This window comes from Oncorhynchus mykiss, chromosome 20 (assembly GCF_013265735.2).
Source record: "Oncorhynchus mykiss isolate Arlee chromosome 20, USDA_OmykA_1.1, whole genome shotgun sequence".
Taxonomy (NCBI): Eukaryota; Metazoa; Chordata; class Actinopteri; order Salmoniformes; family Salmonidae; genus Oncorhynchus; species Oncorhynchus mykiss.
In genome coordinates this window covers 2,988,345-3,003,166 of record NC_048584.1, presented here as the reverse complement: position 1 = coordinate 3,003,166, position 14,822 = coordinate 2,988,345, and the positions used below count along the sequence as shown (strand labels likewise).

The window sequence follows — 14,822 nt, the reverse complement described above, 5'->3', positions numbered from 1 at the left end:
GTGGGACCAGTACATCCAGTTGTTGGGAACTTTGGGAACATGGGATGCTAAGAAACTAAAAGCTGATTTACCTTACTTTGGGGGGACTGAAGGGATTTCCAGAGTTAGCCATCCCTGAGACTAGGTATGGTACCATACATCTAAAGTTTATTAATGATGTTAGGTACGGTGGGAGTTTTTATAAAAGAGACTTATAAATAAAAAGAGAAATTAATCATCCTACTTGACTTTAAAGAGGGCCTGCCTACTTTCTGGTAAATAATGCATTGTGCACTGAAGCTGTGGCCGTAATAAAATGAAGTGTCCAATCTACATATGTTTAAATCAAATGTTCCATTAGCGGGAAAACACCATTCTCAAAAGTGGCGGCAAATGTGATTATGCATGTAATGCTTTTATTATAGAGGTGAATTTGTATGGTGAAAGTGAAAATTCCCCAAACTTGAAACTCACGTGCTGCGTATGTATGCCAGTTAGGCTCTACACCCTTTGTAAAGCGGATTCATGTGCTTAATTTCAAGAAGTTATTTTGCCACTTTAAATCTGTTGGCTAGGCTAGACTTTTGCGACTTTTTGAAAAATATGCACACAAGCTTTAAGGCAAAGCTAATATTGTCACCCACCAGACTATAATTGTTTTGGTCTTGTCTTGACAAATACTAAATAATATATGTGTGAAATTTATTTAGATTTAGAATGGACCATTATCATGCACCTTTATCATGCACCTTTATCATGCACCTGTCTCGAAACAGGGTCAGGGGGAAAATACATGTCATCTATGCACTTAAATAGTGAATGGAGGAACGCTTTCACCGTGGTTCATTTTCTTGCCAGCCAGGTAGGCTATGCTCCTGTTGTAAAGATAAGCAATGTGCTTAATATTAGGAAAGTTGAGAAATAAATATAGTAGTCCTAGCCTATACAAACTGATGGGATCCTCCTCTTTTTAATAGAGGCCATCACTCTGTTTTCTCAAGCAATTGCATAGCCTATAGAAATGTTGCGCAACACGAGCTCATGGGCTCTCATGAAGTGTTTGAGTAGATTTTCGCTAACATTTTCATTGTCAGAGTGATTAGTGGGACAATAGAGTGCTGAGTACCAGGCAGTTATCAAGTTCACTAGGCTACTATTGACCATCAGCAGCATCAGAGCTTGGAGAAGCCTAATTAGTGACTAAAGGTCATGTGAAATTTGACTGCCATCATGACTCTTGACCACAGATGTGGCGGTAATATGGGCACCATAACAGCCCTACTTGTAGGTTACAATTTTTTACAGACAAACCAATATTGTTAATGTATATAGTAAAAAGTACTGGAACCAAAACCAACCTATGCGGAACCCCTTTCATAATATCAAGGAAACCTGACTTGATATCTCTGATTCCCCCATGTAGGTTAACTACAGACAACACATTGACCAAGTCAAGTACAGCTCGGTGACAGATACCCCTCAAATCGTCCAGGCCAGGATCAACGCTCAACAACTCAGCAATGCAAGTAGAGCCAAAGATACACATGTACACTATCTTTCTATCACGCCACGGTCTATACCAAACATTACACTCTATACAGTACATACAAACAACATAGCTTTCGCTCCGCATTTGCATATACAGTGCATTTGGAAAGTATTCAGACCCCTTGACTTTTTCCACATTTTGTTACGTTTACAGCCTTATTCCAAAATTAATTAAATATTTTTTGATTCTCATTAAACTACACACAATTGCCCGTAATGACAAAGCAAAAACAGGTTGACATTTTTGCAAAGTTATTCAAAATAAAAACTTAAATACCTTATTTGCGTAAGTATTCAGACCCTTTGCTATGAGACTCGAAATTGAGCTCAGGTGCATCCTGTTTCCATTGATCATCCTTGAGATGTTTCTCAACTTGATTGGAGTCCACCTGTGGTGAATTCAATTGATTGGACATGATTTGGAAAGGGACACACCTGTCTATGTAAGGTCCCACAGTTGACAGTGCATGTTAGAGCAAAAACCAAGCCATGAGGTTGAAGGAATTGTCCGTTGAGCGCCGAGACAGGATTGTATCAAGGAACAGATATGGGGAAAGGTACCAAAACATTTCCGCAGCATTGAAGGTCTTCAAAAACACAGTGGCCTCCATCATTCATAAATGGAAGAAGTTTGGAACCACCAAGACTCTTCCTAGAGCTGGCCGCCCGGTCAAACTGAGCAATCAGGGGAGAAAGGCCTTGGTCAGGCAGGTGACCATGAACCCGATGGTCACTCTGACAGAGCTCTAGAGTTCCTCTGTGGAGATGGGAGAACCTTCCAGAAGGACAACTATCTATGCAGCCCATCACCAATCAGGCCTTTATGGTAGAGTAGCCAGGCGGAAACCACTCTTCAGTAAAAGGAACATGACAGCCCGCTTGGTGTTTGCCAAAAGGCACCTAAAGGATCCGGACCATGAGAAACAAGATTCTCTGGTCTGATGAATCCAAGATTGAACTCTTTGACCTGATTCGAAGGCGTCACGTCTGGAGGAAACCTGACACCATCCCTACGGTAAAGCATGGTGGTGGCAGCATCATACTGTGGGGATGTTTTTCAGCGGAGGGACTGGGATACTAGTCAGGATCAAGGGAAAGATGAACGGAGCAAAGTACAGAGAGATCCTTGATGAAATCCTGCTCCAGAGCGCTCAGGACCTCAGACAGGGGCAATGGTTCACCTTCCAACAGGACAACGACCCTAAGCACACAGCCAAGACAATGCAGGAGTGGCTTCGGGACAAGTCTCTGAATGTCCTTGAGTGGCTCAGCCATAGCCCGAACTTGAACACGATCAAACATCTCTGGAGGGACATGAAAATTGCTGTGCAGCGACACTCTCCATCCAACGTGACAGAGCTTGAGAGGATCTGCAGAGAAGAATGGGATAAACTCCCCAAATACAGGTGTGCCAAGCTGTAGCGTCATACCTAAGAAGACTCAATGCTGTAATCATTGCTAAAGGTGCTTCAATGAAGTACTTGGTAAAGGGTTTGAATACTTATGTAAAATGTGATATTTCAGTAGATATTTGGTAAAAATTACAAAAAAATAGTTTTTGTTTTGTCATTATAGGGTTACTGTGTGTAGATTGATGAGGGGGAAAAAAACATTTTAGAATAAGGCTCTAATGTAATAACATGTGGAAAAGGTCAAGGGGTGTGAATATGTTCAGAATGCACTATATTCCGAAAGGGTTATACACATACCATATGAATAAGGGTTGCTGTAGTTTTTATTTATAGAAATTATTCCAGATAAAATACAAGGAGGACTGGGAGAAGACCAAGTCCAAAACATGTGACATCGGCCTGGACACGCTGACCGTCAAGGCTGCCAAAGCATCTCGGGACCTGGCCAGTGATGTAAGCATTCCCTTCCTGTAGCTGGTACTCACACAGAACAATCCTTTCTTATGTAATGAGAATGAGATATTAGTGGATAAGAATGAGGGAGGGATTGGTCATCTGATTATACGTGACTGTCTGATGTGATTTGGGTGGTGGCCGTGTGTTACAGATTAAGTACAAAGAGTCATTCATGAAAAATAAAGATAAGACAAGCAATGTCAGCGACTCCAAGACCCTGCACTCTCTTCAGGCGTCCAAGATGACCAGTGAGGTAAGAATATGAAACACAATAAACATGCTGTTGCACCATATGTATTTGGACAGTGAAGCTAACATTTTTCATTTAAACCTATACTCCAGCAGTTTGGATTTGAGATGAAATGTTTCATATTATAATGATTATAGCTGCAAGCAGCATTGAAAGGGATATTGGCTTGTTCATTGTAGCTGGGGATTTTAACAAGGCTAATCTGAAAACAAGACTCCCTAAATTCTATCAGCATATTGATTGTGCAACCAGGGCTGGTAAAACCCTGGATCATTGTTATTCTAACTTCCGCGATGCATATATGGCCCTCTCCCGCCCTCCTTTCGGAAAAGCTGACCACGACTCCATTTTGTTGCTTCCAGCCTACAGACAGAAACTAAAAACAGGAAGCTCCCGTGCTCAGGTCTGTTTAACGCTGGTCCGAACAATCTGATTCCACGCTTCAAGACTGCTTCGATCACGTGGATTGGGATATGTTTCGCATTGTGTCCAACAACAACATTGACGAATACGCTGATTCGGTGAGCGAGTTCATTAGAAAGTGCATTGGCGATGTCGTACCCATAGCAACTATTAAAACATTCCCAAACCAGAAACCGTGGATTGATGGCAGCATTTGCGCGAAACTGAAAGTGCAAACCACTGCTTTTAACCAGGGCAAGGTGACCGGAAACATGACAAACAGTGTAGCTATTCCCTCCGCAAGGCAATCAAACAAGCTAAGCGTCAGTATAAAGACAAAGTATAGTCGCAATTCAACAGCTGTGACACAATAGGTATGTGGCATGGTCTACAGTCAATCACGGATTACAAAAAGAAAACCAGCCCCGTTGCGGAACAGGATGTCTTGCTCCCAGACAGACTAAATAACTTCTTTGCTCGCTTTGAGGACAATACAGTGCCACTGACACGGCCCGCTACCAAAACCTGCGGACTCTCCTTCACTGCAGCCGACGTGAGTAAAACATTTAAACGTGTTAACCCTCGCAAGGCTGCAGGCCAGACGGCATCCCCAGCCGCGTCCTCAGAGCATGCGCAGACCAGCTGCCTGGTGTGTTTATGGACATATTCAATCAATCCTTATCCCAGTCTGCTGTCCCCTCATGCTTCAAGAGGGCCACCATTGTTCCTGTTCCCAAGAAAGCTAAGGTAACTGAGCTAAACGACTAGCACTCACTTCCGTCATCATGAAGTGCTTTGAGAGACTAGTCAAGGACCATATCACCTCCACCCTACCTGACACCCTAGACCCACTCCAATTTTCTTACCGCCCCAATAGGTCCACAGACGACACAATCGCAACCATACTGCCCTAACTATCTGGACAATAGGAATACCTACGTGAGAATGCTGTTCATCGACTACAGCTCAGCATTTAACACCATAGTACCCTCCAAACTCGTCATCAAGCTCGAGATCCTGGGTCTCGACCCCGCCCTGTGCAACTGGGTACTGGACTTCCTGACGGGCCGCACCCAGGTGGTGAGAGTAGGTAACAACATCTCCACCCCGCTGATCCTCAACACTAGGGCTCCACAAGGGTGCGTTCTGAGCCCTCTCCTGTACTCCCTGTTCACCCACGACTGCGTGGCCATGCACGCCTCAAACTCAATCATGAAGTTTGCGGACGACACTACAGTAGTAGGTTGATTACCAACAACGACGAGATGGCCTACAGGGAGGAGGTGAGGGTCATCGGAGTGTGCTGTCAGAAAAATGACATCAACAAAACAAAGGAGATGATCGTGGACTTCAGGAAACAATAGAGGGAGCACCCCCCTGTCCTATCGACGGGACAGTAGTGGAGAGGGTAGTAAGTTTTAAGTTCCTCGGCGTACACATCACGGACAAGCTGAATTGGTCCACCCACACAGACAGCGTGGTGAAGAAGGTGCAGCAGTGCCTCTTCAACCTCAGGAGGCTGAAGAAATTCAGCTCGTCACCAAAAGCACTCACAAACTTTTACAGATGCACAATCGAGAGCATCCTGTCGGGCTGTATCACCGCCTGGTACGGCAACTGCTCCGCCCACAACCGTAAGGCTCTCCAGAAGGTAGTGAGGTCTGCACAACGCATCACCGGGGGCAAACTACCTGCCCTCCAGGACACCTACACCACCCGATGTCACAGGAAGGCCATAAAGATCATCATGGACAACAACCACCCGAGCCACTGCCTGTTCACCCCGCTATCATCCAGAAGGAGAGGTCAGTACAGGTGCATCAAAGCAGGGACCAAGAGACTGAAAAACAGCTTCTACCTCAAGGCCATCAGGCTGTTAAACAGCCACCACTAACATTGAGTGGCTGCTGCCAACATACTGACTCAACTCCAGCCACTTTAATAATGGAAAATGATGTAAAAAATGTATCACTAGCCAGTTTATATAATGTTTACATACCCTACATTACTCATCTCATATGTATATACTGTACTCGATACCATCTACTGCATCTTGCCATCTTTATGTAATACATGTATCACTCGACACTTTAAACTATGCCACTTTATGTTTATATACCCTACATTACTCATCTCATATGTGTATACTGTACTCGATACCATCTACTGCATCTTGCCTATGCCGTTCTGTACCATCACTCATTTATATATCTTTATGTACATATTCTTTATCCCTTTACACTTGTGTGTATAAGGTAGCAGTTGTGGAATTGTTAGTTTAAATTACTCGTTGGTTACTACTGCATTGTCGGAACTAGAAGCACATGCATTTCGCTATACTCGCATTAACATCTGCTAACCATGTGTATGTGACAAATTTGATTTGATATTATCCGTGTCATCGTTCAGCCACAACTAGGTGAAACATAAGATATTACTGTTTTTAGTGACACGTTGGTAGGATAGTCTTGCTGGTATATCATTCATTTGTTTTTCCAATGAATGCACATTGGCCAATAGAACGGATGGTAATGGAGGTTTACTCACTTGCCTATGAATTCTCAGCTCGACCTCCGCTGTCTTTTCTTCACTCCCGTTCTCGAGAAAGCAGTATTTCCGTCGAGTTAAATAAAAAAATATTTGTCCAGTCGAGGTGAATAATTGATGTCCAGAAGTTATTTTTGGTCATAAGAGACGGTAGCAGCAACATTACGTACAAAATAATACAAAAAAATTGAAGAAAAACGAACAAATAGCACAATTGGTTAGGCGCCCGCAAAACGGTAGCTGCACAGCTATTTCCAGGTCTCTCCAGAGATGTTTGATCTGGTTAAAGTCCGGGCTCTGGCTGGGCCACTCAAGGACATTCAGAGACTTGTCCCAAAGCCACTCCTGCATTGTCTTGGCTGTGTGCTTAGGGTCGTAGTCCTGTTGGAAGGTGAACTTTCGCCCCCAGTCTGAGGTCCTAATCGCTCTGGAGGTTGTCATCAAGGATCTCTTTGCTCTGTTCAGCCTTCCCTCGATCCTGACTAGTCTCCCAGTCCCTGCCCCTGAAAAACATCCCCACAGCATGATGCTGCCACCACCATGCTTCACCATAGGGATGGTATTGGCCAGATGATGAGCAGTTCCTGGTTTCCTCCAGACGTGACGCTTGGCATTCAGGCCAAAGAGTTCAATCTTGGTTTAATCAGACCAGAGAATCTTGTTTCTCATGGTCTGAGAGTCCTTTAGGTGCCTTTTGGCAAACTGCATGCGGGCTGTCTTGTGCCTTTTACTGAGGATTGGCTTCTGTCTGGCCACTCTACCATAAAGGCCTGATTGGTGGAGTGCTGCAGAGATGCTTGTCCTTCTGGAAGGTTCTCCCATCTCAATGGAGGAACTTTGGAGCTCTGTCAGAGTGACCATGGGGTTCTTGGTCACCTCCCTGACCAAGGCCCTTCTCCCCCGATTGCTCAGTTTGGCCGGGTGGCCAGCTCTAGGATGAGTCTTGGTGGTTCCAAACTTAATTTAAGAATGATGGAGGCCACTGTGTTCTTGGGGATCTTGAATGCAGCATATATTTATGGGTACCCTTCCCCAGATATGTGCCTTGACACAGTCCTGTCTCGGAGCTCTACGGACAATCCCTTTGACCTCATGGCTTGGTTTTTGCTCTGACATGCCCTATATAGACAGGTGTGTGCCTTTCAAGATCATGTACAATCAATTTAATTTACCACAGGTGGACTCCTATCAAGTTGTAGAAACATCTCAAGGAGGATCAATGGAAACAGAATGCACCTGAGCTCAAATTTTAGCCTCATAGCAAAGGGTCTGAACACTTACGTAAATAAGGTATCTGTTTTTTATTTCATTTGCAAAAATGTCTAAAAACCTGTTTTCGCTTTGTCATTATGGGTTATTGTGTGTAGATTGATTAGAAAAAAATATAGAATTTGATCCACTTTAGAATAAGGCCGTAACATAACAAAATATGGAAAAAGTGAAGGTGTCTGAATAATTTACGAATGCTCTGTATGCAGTAGCATAAAATGCAGTTTTGGACTGACCGTTGTTGTGCTGTGCTCACATCAAACTTTATCATCAAAGTCTGACATTCTCTGGATTTATGGTGCCTTAAAGACAACTGGAAAAACAAGGTTGAATCATGACGTCAGTGATCTTCAGGTCAGAGCTCTAGAAAGAGGCCAGAGTTCCCGACTTGGAATTCTCAGTTGGAGCTTGTTTTTTTTTTTAGAGTTCCCAGTTGTCTTGAACGCACTGAAGTCTGAGATGTCCCAGTTCCGAGTTTCCAATTGTTTTGAACACAGTAGAAGTCATGCTCGATTGACAGCGTGGTCAATGCACTCTGCCTTTTCTGGCCCATGGTGTTGCGTGTGAATGTTTATCCTTTTAAACTTGGAAAAGAGACCCTTTCAGACAGATGTTTTAAATCTGACAAGGTAAAAATCTGTCGATCTGCCCCTGAACAAGGCAGTTAACCCACTGTTCCTCGGTAGGCTGTCATTGAAAATAAGAATTTGTTTTTAACGGACTTGCCTAGTAAAATAAATAAAATAGTCCTGTATTGATGGTTCGTCGGAGGGCATAGTGGGATTTCTTATAAGCTTCTGGGTTAGAGTCCCGCTCCTTGAAAGCGGCAGCTTTACCCTTTAGCTCGATGCGAATGTTGCCTGTAGTCATTGGCTTCTGGTTGGGGTTTGTATGTACGGTCACTGTTGGGACGACGTCATCGCTACACTTATTGATGAAGGCAGTGATTGATGTGGTGTTATACTCCTCAATGCCATCGAAAGAATCCCGGAACATATTCCAGTCTGTGGTAGTAAAACAGTCCTGTATTTTAGCATCTGCTTCATCTGATCACTTTTTTATAGACCGAGTCAATGGGGATTCTTGCCTTAATTTTTGTTTGCAAGCAGGAATCAGGAGGATATAATTATGGTCAGATTTGTCAAATGGATGGCGAGGGAGAACTTTGTACGTGCCTCTGTTGCACATTTAACATGCTGGTAGAAATTTGGTAAAACGGATGACTTTTCCGGCATTAAAGTTCTCGGCCACTAGGAGCGCGGCCTCTGGGTGAGCGTTTCGGTTTATTTATGGCTGTACACAGCTCAATGACTGCGGTCATCGGTTTGTGGTGGCATGTAGACAGCTACGAAAAATACAGATAAACTTTCTTGGTAAATAGTGTGGTCTACAGCTTAAAATGAGATACTCTACCTCAGGCGAGCAAAACCTTGAGACTTCCTTAGATTTCGTGCACCAGCTGTTGTTTACAAAAATTCACAGAGCGCCACCCCTTGTCTTACCAGAGGCCGCTGTTCTATCCTGCCGAAAGAGCTTAAAACCAGCTGTGTGTTATTCATGTCGTCGTCAGCAACGGATCCTAACAAGGCACCCAGATATTTGTTCACAATTGTCACGCCCTGGCCATAGAGAGGCTTTTATTCTCTATTTTGGTTAGGCCAGGGTGGGCATTCTATGTTAATTTTCTCTGTTTTGGATTTCTTTGTTGTTTGGCCGGGTGTGGATCTCAATCAGATGCAGCTGTCTATCATTGTCTCTGATTGAGAACCATACTGAGGTAACATTTTCCAACTGGGTTGTTGTGGTTAATAAAGTTAATTTCTATTTAGTATGTTTTGCACCTGATGGCACCTACTCTGTACCCCACACATACAATTATTTGGAAGGTCCCTCAGTCAAGCAGTGAATTTCAAACACAGTTTCAATCACAAAGACCAGGGAGGTTTTTCAGTTCCTTGCAAAGGACACCTATTGGGTAAAAAAAGCAGACATTGAATATCAATTTGAATATGGTGAAGTTAGTAATTACACTTTGGATGGTGTATCAGTACACCCAGTCACTACAAAGATACAGGTGTCCTTCCTAACTCAGTTGCCGGAAAGGAAGAAAACCACTCAGGGATTTCACAATGAGGTCAATGGTGACTTTAAAACAGTTACAGAGTTTAATGCCTGTGATAGGAGAAAACTGTGTATGGATCATCAACATTGTAGTTAGTCCACAACACTAACCTAAATGACAGAGTGAAAAGAAGGAAGCCTGTACAGAATATAATTATTCCAAAACATGTATCCTGTTTGCAGCAAGGTAATACTGCAAAAAATGTGGCAAAGCAATACACTTTTTGTCCTAAATACAAAGTGTTATGTTTGGGGCAAATCCAATACATTACTGAAAACCACACTCCATATACTCAAGCATAGAGGTAGCTGCATCATGTTATGGGTATGCTTGTAATTATTAAGGACTGGGGAGTTTTTCAGTATAAAAAAATAAACAGATTGGAGCTAAGCAAAATTCTAGAGGAAAACCTGGTTCAGTCTGCTTTCCACCACACACCCTCCTGATTCTCAATCTCCTCCCTTATCTGTCTGTCTCTCTGTTATCCACAACAATCTCAACAGATTGAGTACAAGAAGAACTCCAAGGAGAACCAGTCCCAGTTCAGCTTGTCCATGGACATGGTCAACCTGAGCCATGCTAAAAAAGCCCAGGCCCTTGCCAGCGACCTGGACTACAGGACGAAGCTCCACCACTACACCATCCTATCCGACGACATCCAAGTACAGCAGGCCAAAAAGGCCTATAACCTGCAGAGCGAGGTGAGGCAGAGAGGGGTGGGCCATGGGCGGCACTGGTGGAGGGTTCTATGTGTGTTTGATAGACTAAAATGAACAGCTTACCCTCTCATGCAGATAATAGAATTTGAGTGCCAATGTTTAAAGGAGTAATAATCAGAAAGCTTTGGTTTTATAGTTGAACAGTCATAAGGTATGTTTGAATTGACTTGAGATCTTCAGGGTTGAGGTTTGGCGAGAGGGCCGGGAGAGCAAAGGGAAGGTGAATAGGGATTTAGGAAAATATCTACATGGGTGTTATTCAAGTTAGTGTTTACTATCAAATATGAATGAATTGTGAACTCTCTCTTTTTCGGTCTCACACTCTTTGCCTTTCCCCCTCTCTCTCGCGCTCTCTCTTTCACTCTCCCCCTCAGAATCAATACCGTTCAGATCTGACCTGGATGAAGGGAGTTGGCTGGGAGGCTGATGGATCTCTGAATGTGACCCAAGCCAAGAAGGCTGGAGAGCTTCTCAGTGACGTCAGTATAATAGGGTAGAGCGTGTGACGTCAGTATAATAGGGTAGAGCGTGCGACGTCAGTATAATAGGGTAGAGCGTGTGACGTCAGTATAATAGGGTAGAGCGTGTGACGTCAGTATAATAGGGTAGAGCGTGCGACGTCAGTATAATAGGGTAGAGCGTGTACCGTCAGTATAATAGGGTAGAGCGTGCGACGTCAGTATAATAGGGTAGAGCGTGCGACGTCAGTATAATAGGGTAGCGCGTGTACCGTCAGTATAATAGGGTAGAGCGTGCGACGTCAGTATAATAGGGTAGAGCGTGTGACGTCAGTATAATAGGGTAGAGCGTGTGACGTCAGTATAATAGGGTAGAGCGTGTACCGTCAGTATAATAGGGTAGAGCGTGTGACGTCAGTATAATAGGGTAGAGCGTGTGACGTCAGTATAATAGGGTAGAGCGTGCGACGTCAGTATAATAGGGTAGAGCGTGCGTCGTCAGTATAATAGGGTAGAGCGTGTGACGTCAGTATAATAGGGTAGAGCGTGTGACGTCAGTATAATAGGGTAGAGCGTGTGACGTCAGTATAATAGGGTAGAGCGTGTACCGTCAGTATAATAGGGTAGAGCGTGTGACGTCAGTATAATAGGGTAGAGCGTGTGACGTCAGTATAATAGGGTAGAGCGTGCGACGTCAGTATAATAGGGTAGAGCGTGCGACGTCAGTATAATAGGGTAGAGCGTGTGACGTCAGTATAATAGGGTAGAGCGTGTGACGTCAGTATAATAGGGTAGAGCGTGCGACGTCAGTATAATAGGGTAGAGCGTGCGACGTCAGTATAATAGGGTAGAGCGTGCGACGTCAGTATAATAGGGTAGCGCGTGTACCGTCAGTATAATAGGGTAGAGCGTGTACCGTCAGTATAATAGGGTAGAGCGTGCGACGTCAGTATAATAGGGTAGAGCGTGCGACGTCAGTATAATAGGGTAGCGCGTGTACCGTCAGTATAATAGGGTAGAGCGTGCGACGTCAGTATAATAGGGTAGAGCGTGTGACGTCAGTATAATAGGGTAGAGCGTGTGACGTCAGTATAATAGGGTAGAGCGTGTGACGTCAGTATAATAGGGTAGAGCGTGTACCGTCAGTATAATAGGGTAGAGCGTGTGACGTCAGTATAATAGGGTAGAGCGTGTGACGTCAGTATAATAGGGTAGAGCGTGCGACGTCAGTATAATAGGGTAGAGCGTGTATCGTCAGTATAATAGGGTAGAGCGTGTGACGTCAGTATAATAGGGTAGAGCGTGTACCGTCAGTATAATAGGGTAGAGCGTGCGACGTCAGTATAATAGGGTAGAGCGTGTGACGTCAGTATAATAGGGTAGAGCGTGTACCGTCAGTATAATAGGGTAGAGCGTGCGACGTCAGTATAATAGGGTAGAGCGTGCGACGTCAGTATAATAGGGTAGAGCGTGCGACGTCAGTATAATAGGGTAGAGCGTGTATAATAGGGTAGAGCGTGTGACGTCAGTATAATAGGGTAGAGCGTGTACCGTCAGTATAATAGGGTAGAGCGTGCGACGTCAGTATAATAGGGTAGAGCGTGCGACGTCAGTATAATAGGGTAGAGCGTGCGACGTCAGTATAATAGGGTAGAGCGTGTATAATAGGGTAGAGCGTGTGACGTCAGTATAATAGGGTAGAGCGTGTGACGTCAGTATAATAGGGTAGAGCGTGTGACGTCAGTATAATAGGGTAGAGCGTGCGACGTCAGTATAATAGGGTAGAGCGTGCGACGTCAGTATAATAGGGTAGAGCGTGCGACGTCAGTATAATAGGGTAGAGCGTGCGACGTCAGTATAATAGGGTAGAGCGTGCGACGTCAGTATAATAGGGTAGAGCGTGCGACGTCAGTATAATAGGGTAGAGCGTGTACCGTCAGTATAATAGGGTAGCGCGTGTACCGTCAGTATAATAGGGTAGAGCGTGTACCGTCAGTATAATAGGGTAGAGCGTGTACCGTCAGTATAATAGGGTAGAGCGTGTGACGTCAGTATAATAGGGTAGAGCGTGTGACGTCAGTATAATAGGGTAGAGCGTGTGACGTCAGTATAATAGGGTAGAGCGTGTGACGTCAGTATAATAGGGTAGAGCGTGTGACGTCAGTATAATAGGGTAGAGCGTGTGACGTCAGTATAATAGGGTAGAGCGTGTGACGTCAGTATAATACGGTAGAGCGTGTGACGTCAGTATAATAGGGTAGAGCGTGTATAATAGGGTAGCGCGTGCGACGTCAGTATAATAGGGTAGAGCGTGTACCGTCAGTATAATAGGGTAGAGCGTGTACCGTCAGTATAATAGGGTAGAGCGTGTATGTGTGTGTATTATTGTATTTTTTATTTGTTTCTTTAGTGTTGACTCCTCACTTTGTTTCCTCTCACAGAAAAAGTACCGTCAGAAAGTGGACGACGTCAAGTTCACCCAGGTGGCCGATACTCCCTCTATCAAACACGCCAAGAAGAGCCAGGAACTGCAGAGCAAGGTGAGGTTGGCTGATCATTTGCTATAACCCTGTCCTGCTCTTTTCTTCTGGCTGTATTCAGTCGGCTTGTGTTTGATTGGCTATTTCTCCCGTCAGCTAACGTATAAGGCGGGCAACGAACAGATGATGCACCAGTACACCATGGATAAAGATGAGCCACTCTTCAGGCAGGCCAAAGCCAATGCAGACCTCCTCAGTGGGGTAAGGACTCTGGCAGACTACATACTATTAGTTCATTTTAGTATACTGTGAACAAACGGTATCCTTTCAGTTGAGCATACTAGCTCTTTTTCTGTCTACCGGAAGTTGATGCTGTTGCTATGCAACTTCTTGCTAGCTTGTTACTAGCTAGACATTTTACAATTTTGGGTGTGTTTGTAAATTCAATGTGGAGTGCCAGAGTGCGTTCAGAGTGCGCTCTGGGCGTTTGTAAATCCAAAGCGTTGTGAGATTGTCCATCGTAAATTCTGAACATTTTGCTCTCAGAGCACATCACTGGACGCTCTGGCTAAGGAGTACGGCAGTCGAGCACCCAAGCTAACGTTGGATAGCTTGCTAGCTATTTCCAGACACAAATGAGAGAACACCTCACTCTGACCATTTTACTCACCCTAGCAGAGCTGTTTTAATGTTATCCAGAGCGTTGGTGACTAACTGTGCTGCTGGCAACAATTTAATTATTCTCTTTTTTGCTGACGTTTACTGACACCGGCCATATATTCAAAGGGTGTTGAGCGTTCGTAAATTCATCAGTTATTCTGCACTCTGGCTCACTCAGACGAGAGTGCTCTGAAATCGGAGTAGATAGACAGAATTAACCATGTTCATTGAGAACGACTACACCACTCAGCTAAGAATGACATGAATAATCAAGTCAATAAACATTGGGTAGTTAGTTAGATTATAGTTAATATACTGCCTGGCAAGTTAACTGTATTAGAAGCAAACTAACGTTAGATAACTAGCTAACATACCGGTACATACTGCTGTTTTTGGATGCTAGGAAGATCAGCTTGCATTACGGCGTTAGCTAATGGGGATCCTGATAAAAATGAACATACTGCTGTAACGCTATGCGGTTCGTAAGGATGGCGTAGCTAACAAATCTTCAGCCAACATA

At 44.2% G+C, this 14,822-nt stretch overlaps 1 protein-coding gene across 5 annotated transcripts in view; it reads left to right on the top strand.

Annotated features, from left to right (window-relative positions):
* LOC110498821 (nebulin-related anchoring protein) overlaps positions 1–14,822 on the top strand; it is a 111,354-nt gene that overhangs the window by 40,060 nt on the left and 56,472 nt on the right. For all 5 annotated transcript variants that reach the window (XM_021575462.2, XM_036955609.1, XM_036955608.1 and 2 more), the window contains 7 exons: positions 1,403–1,501; positions 3,285–3,392; positions 3,547–3,648; positions 10,489–10,686; positions 11,079–11,183; positions 13,604–13,702; positions 13,799–13,903. In XM_021575462.2, the coding sequence (XP_021431137.2) occupies positions 1,403–1,501; positions 3,285–3,392; positions 3,547–3,648; positions 10,489–10,686; positions 11,079–11,183; positions 13,604–13,702; positions 13,799–13,903 (816 nt within the window). The remainder of the gene's footprint in view (positions 1–1,402; positions 1,502–3,284; positions 3,393–3,546; positions 3,649–10,488; positions 10,687–11,078; positions 11,184–13,603; positions 13,703–13,798; positions 13,904–14,822) is intronic.